Genomic DNA, 19,806 nt, shown 5'->3' with positions numbered 1-19,806 from the left:
AATGCCTGCATTTTGCTTGACCCACCAATCTCTGTGCAGTCATCTTTCACCAAAAGGTGACATTCTACTACATGTCTATTTGCTTCTGCAAAAGCCCTTTCCAAAAGGAAGCGATGTTCTGTTGACCTGTATGGGACCACAACGACTTTTAAGCCTTACTCTATCCCCACTTCACTCCCCAAAGCAAACGTTCCTTATGGGGCAGGTTGCTGATCACAACTCTTATGGCTGAGAAAGCTGCCAAGGAGCTACGTACATTAGCGGAGATGCACTAGGTTTCAGATTTAGAAGGGTTATGGTCTAAGACCAATTGTTGCCTACATTATCAAATAAATAAACTGTAATAAATAAGGAAGTGTCTTTTGGGCCAATTGGCTTGTGTAGAGTGGAGACCAAAGGCAAAAAGCCTGAGGTCCAGAAAAGTCACAGAATCATCTGGCACCTCTTCGAATCTAAGGTCTGACTTCTTAAACAAGGTCTGTGAGACAAGTCAGATAAATACAGACCGGGAGAAATTTATAGAGGGCTGAAATACAAGACCACCACTGATTTTCTTTTAAAAGTAGCACTGCACTAACATAAATGATAAAACATTAAGGAATTTATTGATTTCTCCAAACATGAGATATCTTTCCTTCCTTAGCTGGACATGGCTTTCCATTAATGGATTCATCCCTGACTAGTTCCCTTTATAAACAAGAGGCAAAATATACATGACAAGGGACACTAAATGGTCTAACCCAGACTGAACCAATGATCTTGGTCTCATTAGTAACAGTGACTTGTAATGATGCTATAATTATTATTCATCATCTTTTAAAAAGGCTCTAATACCTACTTAATAATTATTTTGCAGGTACCTATTAAACACAAAAAAAGAACAGACTATGTCTTCCTACCCAATGTGGCAGATACTGTTCAACTTCCAGCTTTTCAAACAGCTCCATCCAGAACCCCATTTAGACATGACTGGTAATCATATAGCCTTTTCCCAAGTTTTATTTCTATGAGCATTTGAATGAATAAAAATGATTCTAAATTCCATTAAGCCTTTTATCTAAATTTTAGCATATGTGAAGATGGTATGGAAGGACTGAGATGATTATATGTTGAATGTCCCAAGTGAAGTAGGATTTGACCCTAAATTTTAACAGTTGATTTGCATTTCTACATCCTAAGCCTTGCCTAGGTCAACCAGCAGTCTCTTAATATGGGTTCTAGTTACTGATTAGGTGGGACAACCAAGAGGGCATTGCTGGCCAGACATATTTATTAACAAGTGAAAAACCAGGTCAGAGACTAAGCTAAGTAAATTTCAAAGCACTTATTTCTATTTGTTTCACGTAAGAGCACCATTCTTTCAAGTCTTTTTATTCTTCCTACTAACAGCAAAACCCTCTTCAGATTTTTGTAAAGTCCTAATCCAAGTCTTTTTGTTGAGATAGGAAAATTTATCTTGGGTAAAGGAATAAACATCAATAAATAGATAAATGGAACAGAAGAGACCAGAGAAACATATTTACAGACATAAACTTATATATTAAATATCTAAATGCACATGCAAATTTATTTCTGAAACAAAATAAAAAACACAAGGAAGGTTGATGACTGAGATCAAAACTAAAAAATCAGCCATGACCAGGTAAGATACCACTTAAGTTTCTCAGGTCCAAATTCACTCTTCATTGTCTTCTATCAAGTAATGAATCTGGACCCTGCAAACATGTCTTCTTTACCACCAGGCAGGATGTTAAGCTCTGTCAGTAGAGAGTGCTGGAGGAAGAAGGGTTTCTCTTGGGTTCTGGGCTCCTCACCTAGGCAGGCACCTGCCGCTTTTCCAGTACTGAACTCCAGTGGTGCATGCAGTTTCCTGGTGGAGTGCCACTGGCATAGCACCTCCTGTGAAGGGGCTCCCCCCGGCCCCCTGCCCCACTACCCCACCCTTCACAGCTTCAGTGAACTCCTCTCCCATTCAGCCTTGGCCACACCTTCTCCAATGAAGTGTGGATATAAGCTCAGGAGGGGAGTGATGCACAAGGGTAGTGATGAAATAACAAGTGGTAATAGTAAGTGGAAGGACAAAGAAAAAACTCTGATATCTGCTGGTAGGAAATGGAAGGCAATCTCAGTGTGTGAAAATTTTCAGAGTGGAACCCTGGGCACAGGTGTACACTTCTGCTTGCTCTAGAGAAACATTCACACATATAAGCAAGGTGGCATGTACCAAGATATTCTTTTAGAAAACAAAAAAAAAAATCTACAAATTACAAACAGCCTAATTGTTCTTCAGTAGGTACTTAACAATAGTCCTAACTACATATACCAACAGAGAATTTAAGAATTTGGCATAGCTAATGAGTGAAAAAAAAGTTGCAGGATAATAATAAAAATCCATATCACGTATTTTCTAAGGGTATATTCAGTTGTGAGTATATAAATGCTGAGGGGGAGAGTTTACCACCAAACCAGTTCTAGTAATTATCTCTGGAAAGTGGAGAAGGACAAAGACGGGGAAGGGGCTGGGATTATCAAAGCAGACTTTACCTGTAATAGTTTAAGAAGAAAAAAAAAAGAGAATATGTATTTGTTACTTAAATAATTAAAAATGAAGACTTCAAAAGTCCTATCTTGAACTTTTACTTCTGGCCAAGATGAAATAAGAGACTGGATATACCCTGAAACAAATGAAAAACTAGGCAAAACACATTAAACAGTGGTTTTCAACACACTGGACTTCAGCCAGAGAACAGTGATCCTTGAAAACAAGGAAACCACCAACCCAGCTTACTGCCTTGAATTTCTAAACCCTGATGCAGGAAGGGAACACCTAGGCAGAATTGGTGGACTTCCCTGAGTTGAGGAGATGGAGCTGAGAGTTAAGGGAGATGAAACCAGATAGAGTTCCCAGGGCAGAGGACCAGGGAGGGGAGAACTACACAAAGGAGACCTCCAGGGACCTGCAGAAGGTACCCCTCAGGTATTCAACAATGTATTGGTCAGGACATGTACACGAGGAAACCATCCAAGGCTGGGGAAAGGTTTAGAGGAAACAGTACTTGGAACGCACACAAGGCTAGGAATAGAGGCTGTTTCCACTAACCCAGACCAGAAAGCCTCTTAATCCAGGGAGCACTGGGTAGATAATTAGCCTGTGCAGAACTGGGGAACAATTAATCCTAGAACAAATGTTCTGCTCTCTTAACAACGATTAAAAAGCAAGATCTGAAAGGAGCCAACTGCTATCATGGAATTTAACTATGTCCCAGAACAAAAATAACCAGCACCCAACAAGTTAAAATTTACCTCTGGTATGCAATAAGAAACTACCAAGCATACAAAGAAACAGGAAAGTTATGACTTATAGTGAGAAAAAAATCAATAGAAACTGACCCAGATGTTAAAAATTGTTACATGTTCAAAACGTAAAACTGGAATATGTGGAAATATGAAAAACACCCAAACTGAACTTTAAAAATGAAGACATCTGAAGTGAAAAGACTCCAGGTAAGATTAACAATAGATTAAACAAAGTAGAAGAAAGTATTAGTGAATTTAAAGATAGTAATAATCTGACACGAGGTAGAAAAAGTTTTTAAAAACTAAAACAGTGCACGGGTAAATTTTAAGTCACCTTCTAGCAGCCTCCGTGGAACTAAAGTCCCCAACACAGAGAATGGGAAGGACAGAAAAAGATATCTGAAAAAATAATAGCTGAAAGTTTTCCAAATCTGATGAAAAATCACAAATCCAAGACGCTCAACAAACCTCAACCACAAGAAACAGCACAGCATCAGTTCAGTTCAGCTCAGTCATGTCCGACTCATTGCAGCCCCATGGACTGCAGCATGCCAGGCTTCCCTGATCATCACCAACTCCTGGAGCTTGCTCAAACTCATGTCCATGGAGTAGGTGATGTCATCCAACCATCTCATCTTCTGTCGGCCCCTTCGCCTCCTGATTTCAGCCTTTCCCAGCATCAGGGTCTTTTCCAATGAGTCAGTTCTTCCCATCAGGTGGCCACAGTATTGGGAGTTTCAGCTTCAGCATCAGTCCTCCCAATGAATATTCAGGACTGATTTCCTTTAGGATGGACTGGTTTGATCTTGCAGTCCAAAGGACTCTCAAGAGTCTTCTCCAACACCACAGTTCAAAAGTATCAATTGTTCAGCCCTCAGCTTTATGATCCAACTCTCACATCCATACATGACTACTAGAAAAACCATAGCTTTGACCAGACAGACTACAGCATAGCACATTACAATCAAAATGCTCGAAACAAGTGATAAGGAGAAAAATCTTGTAAAAGCAAGAGGAAAAAAAGACAGGTACTGAGGAACAAAAGATAAAGATGAGGTTTCTCATAGGACACAATGCATGTGAGATGCTGGATCAACATCATTAAAGGGCTAAAAGCAAAAATGTCAACCTAGAACTCTATCCAATGAAATCATTCAAAAATGAAAGTACACAAAAACTGTAAGAAGTCATAACTACTATCTGTACCAACAAAACTAGAAATGTTGAAGGTTAAAAGACATCCTTTAGGCAGAAGGTGAATACCAGCAGCAACATGTTACCTACACAAATTAAGGAAGAGCACAAACATAGTAACTACATGGGTAAATACACAGGACGTTAATCATTAAAACATTAACAAAAAAACAAACTGTGAACACCATGCTCATCAAAATAACAGTTTGTCTTTAGCAATGTTCTAAGAGTCTTCACTCTTCTGGGCTTTAAGGCTGATAGAAGAGTATTTATTCCCTCTTCTTTAGTCCAAGTTCTGCAATTTCATATAGAACCTAATTTTGCCCAAAACATGGGCCTACAGAATCAGATTTCACATACCAGCATGTGGCTTGGTGCTAAATATTTATACCAAAGACTCTGAACAGAAACCCAATTTTACTTTACATGCAATCTGAGTAAGGCAGAAAGTCACAAACAAGCTTTCAAATATCTAACAGCAGATGGTATTCTCATAAATACTTGGTAAACTAGCACATAAGTAGATGATTTCTATTTGAGGAAGATCAACTTTGTCAATAGCAAGGCAAACCAAGTCCTCCCTCCAACTATCCTTTCTAAGACTCTGTTCACCACTGATAAAGACATCCCTTAGCTACTATCTGCTGGTCTTGAGGAGCAAGGAAACACTGAGTAGACAAGCCATTTCCAAAAAGAAATAAATTCACTAGCATTAAATTTCATAGTCAAAATATAAACACACACTCCAGTTAATTAAAAAAAAGAGCAGATTAACCCAATAAACATGTAGATTTATTTTAGATTGGTTTGGTACATGATACAGATTGGTTTTGCAGTTTTTAATGAACTGAAATAGAAATTTCTAAATACAGCAGTGTCTGCCTGTGCAACAATTATCTGTTAAGGTAAGATACGGGATTTTAATAGAACTACAATCTGCATGAACAAATCAGGTGAAAAATCTGAAAATGTTTCTATATACCTTCTGGATCCAAAAAAAAAAAAAAACCCAAATCATTAATGGCTCAAGATACTAAACTGCTCAAGAGGGGAAAAGGCTGTGAGTTCGCTGTAAGAGCTCTTCTTGTAAAATCTGATTCCATATTGTGATTCTGTTAGAGCAGTATTCAAAACTACAGAGGATGAGAGGCTTCATCAGCTACATGTTCACAGAGATAGCTATAGCATTAACATTAATGTGTGGCAAGGTATTCGTATCTAAGTAAATGACAATTACACCACTGTAGCTAATTTTCACCCCTTTGGGAGAATGGAAATTCTGTGTATTTTCAACTGAATTTTGTATCTTAAAGCAATCACTAAAAGCTAACAGCCATGGCACCATAATAAAAATTTTTGTGAGGTACCTAGAATATCACTACTGACGGAAACACAAAAATGTGAGGTAAGCCTACCTTTTCCCAAAAACCTTTGAAGCCAGAGATTTTAAACAATTAAGGCACTTGAAAACATTAGGTATATGTACAAATGTGCAAGTAAAACAAACTTTAGCTGTACCAGCAAGTAACAAAGAAACAGTAAATCTTCATTTTAAGAACCTTTAATTATCTAAATATAAGGAATTCTGGCTTATGAAATGGACCAAAGCAACTTGTCTTGTACTATAAAATACTGAAAACCAGTACTAAAATCGGCCCCTATTGGCTAAAGAAACTAAAACAAAACATCTTAATGACCTAGAAAAGCAAAAGTTCATTTTAAACTGATTTAAGCCCCTGAAACTAATCCAATGTGTCAAAGGCAGGGAAGAAATATCCCTCAACCTGAAAAAAACTAGTGCTTCATGAGGAAACTAAAAAATGAAAGTACGCATGCTTTTCCTACAACAGGAATCGAAACTAAGAAGAAAGGCTGGGAGAGGAGAAACAAAAGGTTCAATCTGTTTATCCAGGGAAATTATCAATAAAAATTTAGTCATCTGATCAACTAAATTTTTTCTGAAATTATACTGCTCACACTTGCTATTTCAAAACTTAAAATGACTGTCTCATTTAAAGAGTTAGTAACTGATTCTAAAATAATTTATTTCTTCCTTGCCTTATAGAAGTTACTTTTCAAAAAAGCTCGGTGGAAATCTTTTTAAGGTACAACAGTGTTAGGATACTTTTTTGAAGTACAAAGGAAAACATAATTAAATCAACTTTATACTTTTTAACAGCCGTAAGAAAAATGGTGGTAGGTCCAATAGATGAAGGCTTTTGACTCTGTAGAACATCATTTAAGTTATTCAGGCTTGAAATAAAGTAGGTAAGTTTTCAATTAAATACTAACAGTATGGTATCTAAAAGCAGGTTTACTACTGCTCACATCAACAGTTACATCCTCAGACCAACTTTTCCCTTCATTAACGTAAAAGAACAAATCACTAACATTTTTTAAGTTACAGTCTACCTTTCAGTCTGTCTTTTAAGGCACTGTTCTTTATTTTCTCAATGATAAAAGGTGCTTTACAAGTATGAACAATAACCTGCTATACTTTTCATGTTTTGTATCCTCTCATTTCTTTAAATCTGGAATGTAATTCCCTGTGTGGCATCTTTTTTCTAATGTAGAAAAAAATAACTGGTATCAAGCACAAAATTTTACTCTAAGGGTACTAAATTTATAAATTTATTCCACTTTTGAAACGATAGCCAAAAATCCACCTGATTGATGCTCATTTGGCACATTCTTCTCAATTCTGGTCACTAAACTACATCCTGAGTTAGGATGAAAACAATGCAGCTTTCAGGCTTAAAACGACTACATTTAAATTGCCAAGAGAGTCATGAGGTTGTCTGCGCAGGACAATGTTTTCCATCACTTACAGTTACATTTGGCATGTCAAGCAGAGAGAACACAATCCCACAGCAGCAGCCATGTAAAATGAAAGACAGCCACAAGGACTCATGCAGTGTACTTTAAATAGCCCCGTTGAGCAAAGTGACTGAACTGATTCTTCTTCAAGGGTGGTGCTCCTATATGCATCTTTGAAAAATTAAAGATCCGAGAATAGCATCTTCCATGTGGGACATCTTGAAAGATAATATTTTGGTTTCAGTGAGTTACACGCCAGTCCTTGTTAATTTAGTGGGTCTCTTTACAGAGTGTGGTAGTTTCGTTCTTTAGATTTGCAGAATTTATAGAGAAAGAAAACTACAGCCTGCACACCCAAGACAAGGACAATTCCTCCGATGAAACTGGCTGCATCAAAGGTAGACTTCCGCATAGGTTGTATAGTTGGAGTTAAAGTGGTATTAGTTGTACCTGGTTAAATGAGATAAAAGAAATAACAATACTTAGTAAGATACTCAGTAAGTCTCATGATCCTCTATGATAATTTCAAGACTCATCTGAGCCTTTTTGTCATGTGTTTCTATAAAGTATTTCCTCTTATGTCAACAGCTTCCTAATTGAGGAAGAACCATTTATCAATCCCACTCTTCATTCTATCCAACAACATCAAGTGGTCAATGGTGCGAATATAATTTCAAATATGAAAAGGAAAATTTATTCTCTTAGCACAGTATGCCCTGTGAACATATTAAGCACTTTTAAAATTTGCAGTTTCTTCAGACTACATATCTTAGTTAACTGCTAGAGTAAATATTAATATTTGTGTTTAAAATTCATACTTTGCATTTTTCTAAATTTATAAAAGGTAAATGAAAATTTGATTACAGGTTTTCAAATTACAAAAATAATCTTAATAAAGCCAAAAAAATTCACAGAATCAAAATTTTCAGTATTAACTACAAGTAAAAAGGATGGCTATATTATCTTCAAATTGACATAGTCTAACACAGCACACAACCAATCTCCAACAGTAATCAGTATTTAATGTTTAAGTTATAAGAAATTAGATTTTACCTACAGATTGTACTAAAAGGGTTTTGGAAAACCGTTACTATTTAATTCTAACATGTCACGCCAAATGTGATTACAATTTTAAAATGTATTAGAGGACTCTCAGCAAACCTATCCTTATTGCTTTAACAGCCTACTACCTTGGTCTTCCAAATCTAAGAGATGATTTCAGTTCCTAACTATTTAAAAATAAAATTGGAAAGTGATAACAAATAGTAAAAGCTAACACTGCACACACATCCTATCTCACTGTTAGTTTTAAAAACCACAATTACCTGATGTAGTAGCTGTGGTGGAAGTTGTAGTAGTGGAAGGCAGAGTTGTGGTTTTAGCTGGAATGCAAATGAAATGTATTAAAAACTTGAATTTCTCAATTATCTAGCATCTATCTTTAAAAAACATAACTACAACTTCAACATGCTTCCAGTTGTTTTTTTTTTAACAGAATAAAGGCCAAATCTCAGTTAATGGTTTACTAGCATATCTGCACATTCAGAACATTAGCTTTGAAGTGTATTCTAAAACATTAAGCAATCATAAAGTTGTATCTATGTTAGCATCTATATACATAGTTAAATATAAAAATTTATATATACACCTGGATACAGTTTGCAAAAAGACACACAGGTGGGCAAGAATTTAGCTGAGGGAACTCTTGGTTCTTTCTCAATAATCTTGCTTTTAAGACAAAACCCATTAACTTAGTAAGTCATGGTAAGAAACAAATATAATTCAGTATTTCTTAAAGTAGCTATCAAGATTTATCTTCTTCATTTCAGGGGTTTGGCGAACTTAACGAGGCAGACAATAAACATTTTAGACTTTGTGCACTGTGTAATACACAAGCAGCCAAAGACAACAAGCAGATGAATCCACATGGCTGTGTTCCAAAAAATTTCATTTATAACCACAGGTACCCTAAGGCCCTAATTTCCCTCATCTAAATGATGTTAAGAGCCCAAGGGTAAGCTCTCCTCTACTGTAGCACCTGAGTTCAAATAACTATCTGCTGGTGTCTCTAAAGAAATGCACACTCATGGGAAGAATAAGTTTGAATGTAAACACATTTTAGGAACTACAGCACTATGTTAAAAGAGACTTCAGACAGAATCAATACTACCAATAACATTAGTAAACACTATGATATGTTCACACACTTATTTGTACTCCTTTCTCTGTCATTGTAAGCACTGTGGTCCCACTCTTGGTTGGATAGTTAGGTCATCTTTCATTTCTCCAAGCTATGAACATCTCACAGGGAAATACGTGATCTCCTCTCTGATAGGACGGATTCTTATACAGATTTCCTAGATTAGAGGGTATGGTTAAGACTCATAATCCATTCAAAGTTTTCCTTGTTTGTACCTTCTGTGAAACCATAAAAAAATATACTTTATAAATTAAACATGTATCAAATCCTTTACAAGACTAAAATACTACTACTAATTTTGTCTGACAACACTGGGAGAAAAAATTCGCAAATTTGCCATTTGTGTCTATTCACCCTCTGAACATGGCAAAAAAATTATTTTTTAATTTGCACTGGTTTCAGTCTCTGAAGCTCTAGAAGCCTACTACATAATCAATGAAGAGAGAGCTATGAGGTTTAATTTTTAGATACTTGTAGAAGTTGCACTCAATTTTTAAAATAGTTCTCTAGAATTACCACAACAGAATACCCCATCTGTGCTCAATCTTGCCTCTTTCCCTATTATAATGCAAATCTCATCATACACGCTTCAAACATACCAGCAAGGCACACAACGGCACTTCTCAGTCTGGCTCTTGACCTGCTTAACTTGTTCTCATCTTGTTACTGGATACTTCAAATGCAATTCCCTGACTTTATTACACTCTTTCACCTCTCCTTCACATGTGCTGTCTGCCCTGCTCTACTTGGAAAGTTCCCCTCTTATTTTACCAGGTAACTTCAAGACTCAGTTACCTGAAGTCTACTCAACATCTCCAGGAAGTTGTCACCACATATTACTTAACACACACACTTTCCTACAAATCCCCCAACGCACTGTGCTTCCTGACCTTTCATAGTTCCTACAAGAGACAAAATACTATCTTATTTCTGTTCCTATATCCCTATCTTCTAACCTAGTACTTGTCCTGGAGTAGACGTTTTTATTTACTCTATTAAACTGGTAAAAATTTATACAAGGAGATAATATTTAATGCTGTTGAAGTGAAATGAGTCACTCAGTTGTGTTCGACTCCTTTGCAACCCCATGGACTGTACAGTCCATGGAATTCTCCAGCCAGAATACTGGAGTGGGTAGCCGTTCCCTTCTCCAGGGATCTTCTCAACCTAGGGCTTGAACCCAGGCCTCCCGCATTGCAGGCAGATTCTTTACCAGCTGAGCCACCAGGGAATGCTGTTGAAGGTGTGGTTTAAAAACTTTCTGGTTTCTGGAAAGCAATCAGTATTAAGAGCCTTAAGATTATCATACCCTTTGACCCAGAATGCTGTTTGAATCAATCCTATCAGAGATGACAGCAAGTATTTTCCTGTAAGATATTCACTCACAGAGAATGAAAGATGACCTATCCAACTAAGAGTAGATGGGTAAAGTGCATACAACTACGTGTGCAGTAAGAAAGCAATTCAAATGTGCATGGGCATATCAACCAATTTCCTAATAAGTGTATTTATTAGGAAATCTATATATATATAAATATTTAGTTAGTTCTGAAAGAACTGAAGACATTTTGGTGTACCTATGGATGACAAGAATTCATTTCCTTTAGGCTTCTGTATTTCCTTAAAAGTTTCACAAAATCCACAAAACGCAGTTTTTAGACTCTATGTACAAAACTACAACCAATCTGTTCAGATTCAATGAACATGAAACACTATAGTTATGTGTCTGTCAAAAACAGTACATATTAATGTAATTATTGCAGTCCAAGACTAAATATGTCTACTCATCTTTAAAATTAAACTAATGATTTTTAGGTATTAATTACTAAAGTTACTCATCAACAAAAGTTTAAAAAACCCTCAAAGGAGGAAGAAAAGAGTCAATTATCTTGTATTACCTGTAGAATTGGTTGGTGTTGGTGTGGTAGTGGGCACTATTTAAAAAAACAAACATGTAAGTCAAAGCCGTCTAAAATATAATCAAAGCTGCTAAAATATAATAATCTATAACACTGTTTCCCAACCTGCAGTCATTTGAGTACATTTACAATTTTTTTATTTTAGTACCACCTATGGAGGAGACAAGACAGTTGCTCTGTCCCAATACCGGTCCTCCATTCTTTAGAAATAGCACCAATTTTTAGTGACACCCTCCCCTGCAAAAACATTTCTTAGTCTCCCCTGCAGCTAGGTAGCCATGTGTAACTGCTAGAAAGCATCTGTAAAGTACATACAGGTCTCTCACTTTCCCTTCCTCTTCCTTTTGGCAGAAAAACCATTCTGATGGCTGGAACATGAGCATTCACCTTGGACAATAAGGGCAAAGCCATTTCTAAGGAATGACACAGTAAAAGCATAGAAAGAGCCTGGGTCTTAATGACTGCAGATGCTACTCTAGCCCGCTAGCTGCACTCAAGCCCAGATTTCCTTTACATGAGAGCCAAATTAATCTTATCAATTAAACCACTTTAATTTGGAGTTTTGTGTCCTTGATGGCCAAATGAATAGAATTACTTATTCAATTTTTCCTTAACATATTTTAAAATTTTATACTCTTATTTCTAAGCAATATTATCATAAAATTACATTAAATACTAAAACTGTTCATTCATTTACCACCTAAACCATATTATGGACTCTATGTAGGGTATCACTGATCTCATACTAAGGAAAGTTTCAGTTAGAAAGTTCAAGTTGGGGTGAGGGAAGGGAAGGGGAAATGACTACTGAAACTAGTTACAGGTAGACTTGAAAGGTTATTTACTCTAGAAAAATATTTTATTCTATTTAATTATTAATATACCAAATTAGGAATTTGACTTTCCCATTAATTTATAATCTTTTCAGAAAAACCAGCTTTCATGCAGGAATTTTAACTATTTCCTGGGCAAAGATGAAAGGTTAAACCATCAAGTTTCTCAAACTAAAATACAGAAAACAAATGAATAAAGCAAGGATTCATTTACTCACAGCACAAACTAAGCTGACTGTGATAATCACCAGTACCATAATAAAGAAAGTGACAGAACAATGTTGTTCAAGCCTGTAAAACGCAGCAAATAGAGAGGGTCTAAAATTCAGTGATTATCTGGAAAAGGTTAAAGAAAAATAAAAGTAGAGGAAGAGATATCTGTACTTATAGCATTCCACATATGTACCACCAAACAACTAAATCAAGCTTCAATGCAATGAGTATGAATATGCTATTCAGATCCAAATTTCTTACAAGATAGAATTATGGAAATGCTTCACACCAAATATTGAAATAAGGTTTCCTGAGGCAATGATCTTCCTCATCTCCTCTTCTTAGATACCAAAGTGAACACTTACCAGAACAGAATCCTGTGGTGTTCACCACCTTGCAATCACTAACTGTTGAATTATCTGAACAGTAGCTTTTACCTGTTATGGGAAGTGAGGGAGGTATGGGATGGAGGGAAAAAAAAGTATCAATTAACTCACTTATGTTATCTCTGACTTTGTTACTATGCTCCAGAGTTCCTCCCCAAAATAGAACTCAAGTACAAACTCTCCAGAAGTCCACAAATACTCCATTATTATCTTTTCCTCATTGTTTTAAGTACTACACAGGATCTCTCCCAAGACTTTCTAAAATCCACATGAATATACTGAACAGGTTTAAGTCCAAAACACACAGACCGCAGAACTGTGGTACAACGAAGGTTGCTAGAATTCACAAGACGGCTGAGTCAGTAGGGAGAAGTGCTTAGAAACTAATAAAGGCTTAGTAAACATGGGAGGTGCCCCAGAGCAGCAGCTCTGTTCCAGACCTCTGCTTTAGTCTTCTACACTTTCTAAAACTGCTTTCCTGGATGGGAAGATGTGTAGCAAGAGTAAGAGAAAGTTTTCCCCAACATGTTCAATGGTAAGGCATCCAATCTCCAGAACTTGCTGATCCTGTCATACAAGAGGGGAGGGGCACACTCTTAAATTCCATTTTATGACCTAAAGAAAAGTGACCCTATATAACAAAAAAGTTAATTCAATTCAAACTTAGGCTAATTCCTTATTTTTAAAAGAGGTTTTTAAACTTTCTTACATACTGATACAATTTCCAGAACTCTTAAATTTTTCAATGAAGAATAACAAAGTTTAATACCATGCAGCTTTGGATTTTTCTTTACATAAAAAGGAAACCTGAGAGATTATTTTACCAATAAGAAAAAAATTCAACCATCTTACATTTGCAGAAGATAAATATGGTTCAAACATTTTTCAGGGCAACAGTTTTCAGGGGAAAATCCCATAATTTCCTTTCATGGCTAATTTCAGTGTACATTTAACCTAACCACAAGGTCTAAAATTTCCCTTCCTTTTAAAGCTATTGAGCCTTGATTATCAAGTCTAAGAAATTAAAGGGGGGAGCATGGGAGACAATAAAAGATCTTAGGGGGAGTATTAAGCAACTGATATTTTAAAGGAAAACTATTTGATTTGCAAAACAAATAGTGCCCACCATCCTAAATGTTTTACATTTCCAAATGTTCAAGAATAACTTGCAGCAATTTTTTAAAATGTTAGAACAAAACAATATAGCATTCTCAAATTTAAAGCAAACCCAAAGATTCTTACCTTTACATTCTATCCAAAAGCAGGTAGCATTACCATCAACACAGGAAATACAACTGTTTCGGCTTCCACAGATATCTAGGGGTGGGAGTTAAAATATATAAAATCAATCAATCGGTATCTCATTTTGAGTCTGTACTACTTATCTTTGTTAAACAACAGCAAGCACTGCATACGTATCAGACTTATTCAGAGAAATGGCAAACCTTTATAACTCATTCACAGATAAATGGATAAAAATATGCTACACAATAGAATATTATTCAGCCATTAAAAAAAGAAAGAAATCCTGTTATACACTAAAACATGGATGAACCTTGAGGACATTATGATGAATAAAATTATCTGGTCACAGAAGGACAAACACTGCATGACTCTACTTACATAAAGTATCTAAAATAGTCAAAGTCTGAAGCAGAAAGTAAAATGGTGGTTGTCAGGGGCTGGGAGAGGGGAATATGTTTGCTGCTCAATGAGTACAAAGTTTCAAACAACATGAAAATTTCTGGAGATCTGTGCTTATAGTTTATTATGGTACAGTACACTTAAAAATCTATTAAGAGGGCGTCCCTGTTGGTTGATCCAGTGGTTTGGAATCCGCTTTGCAATGCTGGGGTTACTGGTTCCATCCCTGATCAGGGAAGATCCCTCATGCCTCAGGGCAACTAAGCCCCTGCATCAGAATGGCACACCTAGAGTCTCTGAAACAAGAGAAGCCACCCCACCAAAAGAAGTCACCCCCGCTGGAGGAAACTAGAAAAAGCTGGCACCTAGCAACGAAGACGACCCAGCAAAATAAAAAATAAAGAATAAAAATATATTCTTTAAAAAAGCTATTAAGAGGGTAGATCTTATGTGTTTTTAAACCAGACACATAAAAAACCAAACTATAGTTTACTAAAAAATTCTTTCCAATCATTGTAAAAGACTTATGAAACCAGAAGGCAACTCAAGAGAAAGGGGGAACAAAGCACAAGCTAGTGTTAACACTCAACACTTCATGGTACCTATCTAAACAACCCCTTTGTGCACAGGAAACATTTCAGATGCTCAGATTCTTGAGGCATTTTTAAAAAAGAAAAATATTGGAAAAAAGGCTGTTAGAAGGCCAACATTACACACGGGGAAATCACTGCCCCCAAACATCAGATGTGAAATGGAATTAATAATAATAAAGATTTATTATAGGTTGAACCCAAGCTCCAATGATTTCTATTTTGAAAAACCTGAGATCATAAAACTCACAAATGATCCACGCTTTCCGGGGTTTTCCATGAGAGGATAAGAGACAACTCACCTGGAGGGGACTACATTCACAAAATTTAACAAGTTAGCATGGTCTTTGTCAATAATTTAAGCCAAACAGCTCTGAGACAGAATACTGAAGAAGGCTACATACAATTCAGTGTCTGGGCTCCACACATTTTCCTAGAAGCTAGGTGCCTCCAAAAATATTCTCATTTGCTTTCCCCCTGCCTAAAAAAAGAGTTCTGCAAAGAGGAACTGCATTTCATTATTTATCAAAAATTGGAACAAATACAGTACTTTTTTGGGGGTAGGAGGAGAGTCACAAAGTAGAAATAAGTTCAGAGGTTTGTATACACCTGAAAAACGCTAGTTGTTTAAAATCTTTTGTGCTTGTCATGAATGTTTGGTTAGCATAGTGTGTGTTACTTACAATGAACTAAACTGCTGCCTTTCAGACTACAGTTTATCCAACCACCACTTAACAGATGAGACTAATCATCTCCTTTGAACTCATTTCAAAATACACAAATGCAATTAACGTATCTCCAAACCTCTCTTCAAACACACACACACCCTACCAAAAAAAAAAAAAAAATTCTAGGAGGAAACTACCAAAAGAGCACAAAACAAATTCTGTCTATCATCTTGGAAATAGTGAGATTAGAATCTCCAGTACTGTACTGCAATTTACTTTCCTCATTAAAAGCTGTTTACAATCTTTCATTATATATTTTATTTAAACCCCTATAAAACACAAAAACTAGAGAAGATATTTTCAAATAGATCGGCCTGGAAAAAAATTCTTACACTGCAGCAATTCTTAGGTCAATATGTTACTCCTTACCCAGTATTAACTAGGATAACCAATCAAACTGGACTCGTAAGTTTTAAATATCTAGGGAGGGTCTTCACTTATTAACTCAAATTTATCTCCCCCTCAGTTACGCGTGTTGCCATGACATTGCCTTTTCCGCCGTTAAGACTCAGCTTACGTTTCAACCAGTCCCCAAATGGAGTCAGAGCTTAACAAAAGGTCCCGACCGGGTTCTGAAAAATCGATAGACCTGGGTTCCAATGTCAGCTTCACAATCTCTAAACACAGGGTTCTAGTGGAATTATTTTATCTCCATCCAACTCCTAGGTTTCACCACTTATCTTCCAGTTTAGCCTAAAATACTAAGAGATATATGCGAAACACCGGGTACACAAATAGGTACTTTTTCTCCTTTGCACACATCACCGAGTATAAAGTTTTAATTAACTAAAATGCTCAAACTTCAGATATATCCTGCAAAATCTATGTAATTAAGTCCCAAGCGACTAATTTTTTCAGACCCAGCCCTGAGACACCAGCGAGTATTTCTGTCTCCCAGCGTCTCTTTCCTTCTTTCGCCAACTTCGGGAAAAACCTCCCTTCGAAAAGACGACCTGGGTTGCCCGGGTGGACACAAACGACTAACCTCGGGGAGAGGGAGTTGGGTCTCATCGCCAACTTTGGAGGAGGTCGCCTCGCCCGCCCCACAAGCAACCTCACTGCCGCCACCGCAGAAGGAAGCCACGTCCCCTCTTCAGAGCCTGAAGCGAGGCTGGGGATTACGAGGCGCTTTTAAACACCACCTCGGAGCGGAACACTGTGGGGTCGCAAACAACCCGACGCCCCCGAGGCTGCACCAACCCTTCCAACCAGGGCACTCCGCCACCGCGGCCACCTCGGCCCGGCCCCAGCCGGACTCGGACGGGCCGCCATGTTGCCGGACCGCGGCCCGCCCCGGCCCCGCGCACCACACGCAGGGAGGGCGGCTCGGCCCGACTGGCGGGCGGGCGAGCGCAGAAAGCCCGTTGGGCCGGCGCCCACCTGGTGCTGGAGTGGTCACCGGCGGCGGCGTGAGAGTCGTCGGTGACACCGGGACTGGCGCGGTGGTGGGCGGTGGAGACGAGGGTGTAGTCACGTTCGGGGCCACGGTGGTGTTCCTGGCCGCTGTGATCACGCAGAGCGCGGCCAGGCAGCCGACGGCCAAAAGCAGCGGGCGGGAGAGCCCAGACATCGCGTCCTCCGCGCTGGCGCTAGAGCGAGAAGCTGGGACAGCCTGCGCCGCGTCCGTCCCTCTGTCCACTGCAGCGCCGCCTCCGAGACTCCGCTCCCCCAGCGGGATCGCGCCGGCGTCACATGAGGGCGGCGTGCGAAGGCGGGGCGCCGGCGATACCAAGTGGAACCCTCTGGGAGGAGAGGGATGGAGGAACCGAGAGGAAACCCAGGAAAGGTTTTCTCTCAGGCGATCTCAGGCGACTGTATTGGCCAATCGAAGAAACTGGCCAGATACAGCAAACTCTTTTCTTTGCCCTCAGGTTGCCACACAGGGCGCGGCCGGGCTTTTCTCCTTCCTGCAATAGAGAAGGATCCCACCTCGACTCAGATGGAACAACCTACATGACGTGGCGACGGCGTCCTCGAGAAAGACTTGCTAGGCCCCATGTGACCTCTGGGGCGGCGCCTTCCCGGACGGATTCGCGCTGGGCGGAAGTTGTTTTCGAGCATTTCGCTTAGAACCCCCGGCAAGAGTTAAGTTTTTACTGTCCTCCATCGTTCCCAGCATGCTTGCATAGGTATCCTTCGAAGGACCCGCGCATTACCCCTTGAAAGTCGATTTCGCTGAAAGTAACCTTGTGTTTGGACACCCCAGGGAGATGGAGACCCCACGCGTTTGAGGAGTTTGTGCTCCGCCGCCCACGTAGTGAGAGCGGCTGAAACACGAAAGCAGTCTGCCGGTGCCGCACACCGGCTACTTCTGTCGCGCTTTCCCACCCTGACTTCTTTTGGGGATTTCAGCCAGCGGTAGAAACAGCTAGTCAGTGCCCCCTTTGTAGTCGAAGAATCAAAGACAGTATGGGTTGGAGATTCATCCGGTCTGTTCCCAATCCCACTTTACAGGTGAAAACACCGAGACTCAAGAGACTTGCCCGAAAGGCGCAGTTGCTTAGCCTCAGGGCTGTGTTTCAAAATCCCTATCACGGCTCAGCCTTTTAGTGAGATGAGCGCCATCTGATGTCCAGTCTCACAAAAATATTTACAAGTGCAGCCGTGCTTACATCAAGTGGTTAAAGTTCGGTCATAAAAGCTGTATTTAACTCTTATTTTCAACTATTTGTATTTATCATCTAATTTTAATTACAAACAACCCTTTAAAATAATAGGACATCAGTTGCTTTTTTGAGATCTGCTTTGCTATGCAAACCGCGAAAAAGACTGCATATGCACTTTTAAAAAAAAATCTAAATTGAAGTCTTTCCTAACCCAACCCTAACTAAAATCCAGTCAGTACCTTCATGACTATGAACATTTGTTCCATCAACTACACTAGTTGGAGACTTGCTTGGATGTAAACAAAAAACTCGTTTTGACTGATCCAACCAATGGCAAGAAGCGTCAGAATACAGCCAAGTAAGTGAGGTCTCATTCGTCTTCGGGAGAAGGCAATGGCAACCCACTCCAGTGTTCTTGCCCAGGGACGGAGGAGCCTGTTGGGCTGCCGTCTATGGGGTCGCACAGAATCGGACACGACTCACGCGACTTAGCAGCAGCAGCAGCAGCATCCATCCTCAAACAAAAAAAGATATCTCTTCTCTCAGGATATCCGTCACACGGTGTTTATTTAGCGCATAACCTGACTCTAGAGCAAATGAAGGCCAGTAGTCAACCGTTATTATTTTTAAGGTTAAAAATATAAATTCTCTTTTCTTTGGATAGCTCGATGGAGTGTCTTGTTTACAAGCTAAAATAAACACACCTCACTGTGGAGGCCATTGTTTTACAAGTTGCCATCTCGGTGTTTACCTCTTGTCCTCAAATTTTTGTTAGTGTTTTTAGGGGGATATTTCACTTTCTTGAATTAAGACTAGAAAAGCATCACCAGTTTTTTTTTCTTTTTAATTTTTTTTTACATGGCATCTGTTGAGCTAGATCAAGAACTTCAAAAGTTTTTTTCACCATTTCAGATCAGGGACTGGCATTTAAAATACAGGATTTTTAAAAATTGAAATCTAGGTGATTTACTGTGTTGTGCTTTTTCACTGAACAAAGTGATTCAGTTATACATATTATAGTATATCTGTTTTTTATTCTTTTCCATTATAGTTTGTTACAAGATATTTTTTATAGTTCCCTGTTCTATACAGTAGGTTCTTGTTTATCTCTTTAGTAGTGTGCATATGTTAATCCCATACTCCCAGTTTATCCGCCCAAACCCCTTCCTCTTTGGTAACCATAAGTTTCTTTTCTCTGTCTGTGAGTTCATTTTGTAAATAACTTCATTTCTACAATTTTTTTAAACTCCACATGTAAGTGATCTCACATGATATTTGTCTTTGCCTGACCTCATTTAGTATGATAATTTCTGGGTCCATCCATATTGCTGCAAATGGCATTACTTCATTCTTTTTATGGCTGAGTAATATTCCATTGT

At 38.5% G+C, this 19,806-nt stretch overlaps 2 protein-coding genes across 3 annotated transcripts in view; one reads left to right on the top strand and one right to left on the bottom strand.

Annotated features, from left to right (window-relative positions):
- The window catches only part of LOC120862521, a 196,948-nt gene extending 191,466 nt beyond the window's left edge, over positions 1–5,482 (top strand). Inside the window, exon 47 of the mRNA XM_040238532.1 lies at positions 857–5,482. Coding sequence (XP_040094466.1) covers positions 857–976 — 120 coding nt within the window. The 3' untranslated portion in view covers positions 977–5,482. The remainder of the gene's footprint in view (positions 1–856) is intronic.
- Positions 5,262–18,516, bottom strand: CD164 (CD164 molecule). Of its 2 annotated transcripts, XM_040238533.1 has the most exons (6): positions 17,202–18,516; positions 14,102–14,176; positions 12,839–12,910; positions 11,407–11,442; positions 8,634–8,690; positions 5,262–7,758 (listed from the first exon to the last, which is right to left on the bottom strand). In XM_040238533.1, exons 1-6 carry the CDS (start codon positions 17,389–17,391, stop codon positions 7,592–7,594), a joined length of 597 nt encoding a protein of 198 aa, XP_040094467.1. In that variant the 5' UTR covers positions 17,392–18,516; the 3' UTR covers positions 5,262–7,591. The 2 variants fall into 2 exon arrangements, with proteins under 2 accessions (XP_040094467.1, XP_040094468.1); XM_040238534.1 differs by lacking the exon at positions 11,407–11,442 and having other exon boundaries at positions 17,202–17,500.
- Between the last annotated feature and the right edge of the window lie 1,290 nt (positions 18,517–19,806).

This window comes from Oryx dammah, unplaced genomic scaffold (genome assembly GCF_014754425.2).
Source record: "Oryx dammah isolate SB20612 unplaced genomic scaffold, SCBI_Odam_1.1 HiC_scaffold_4, whole genome shotgun sequence".
NCBI classification, from domain to species: domain Eukaryota; kingdom Metazoa; phylum Chordata; class Mammalia; order Artiodactyla; family Bovidae; genus Oryx; species Oryx dammah.
This window is presented reverse-complemented; position numbering and strand designations above follow the sequence as displayed.

Coding starts and splice junctions, on each gene's coding strand:
- CD164 (XM_040238533.1), bottom strand. CDS start 17,391: ATGTCTGGGCTCTCCCGCCCGCTGCTTTTGGCCGTCGGCTGCCTGGCC. Junction 12,911..14,101: donor CTTTTGGATAGAATGTAAAG/GTAAGAATCTTT, acceptor TTCCCATAACAG/GTAAAAGCTACTGTTCAGAT. Junction 7,759..8,633: donor CACCACAGCTACTACATCAG/GTAATTGTGGTT, acceptor TCATTTAACCAG/GTACAACTAATACCACTTTA.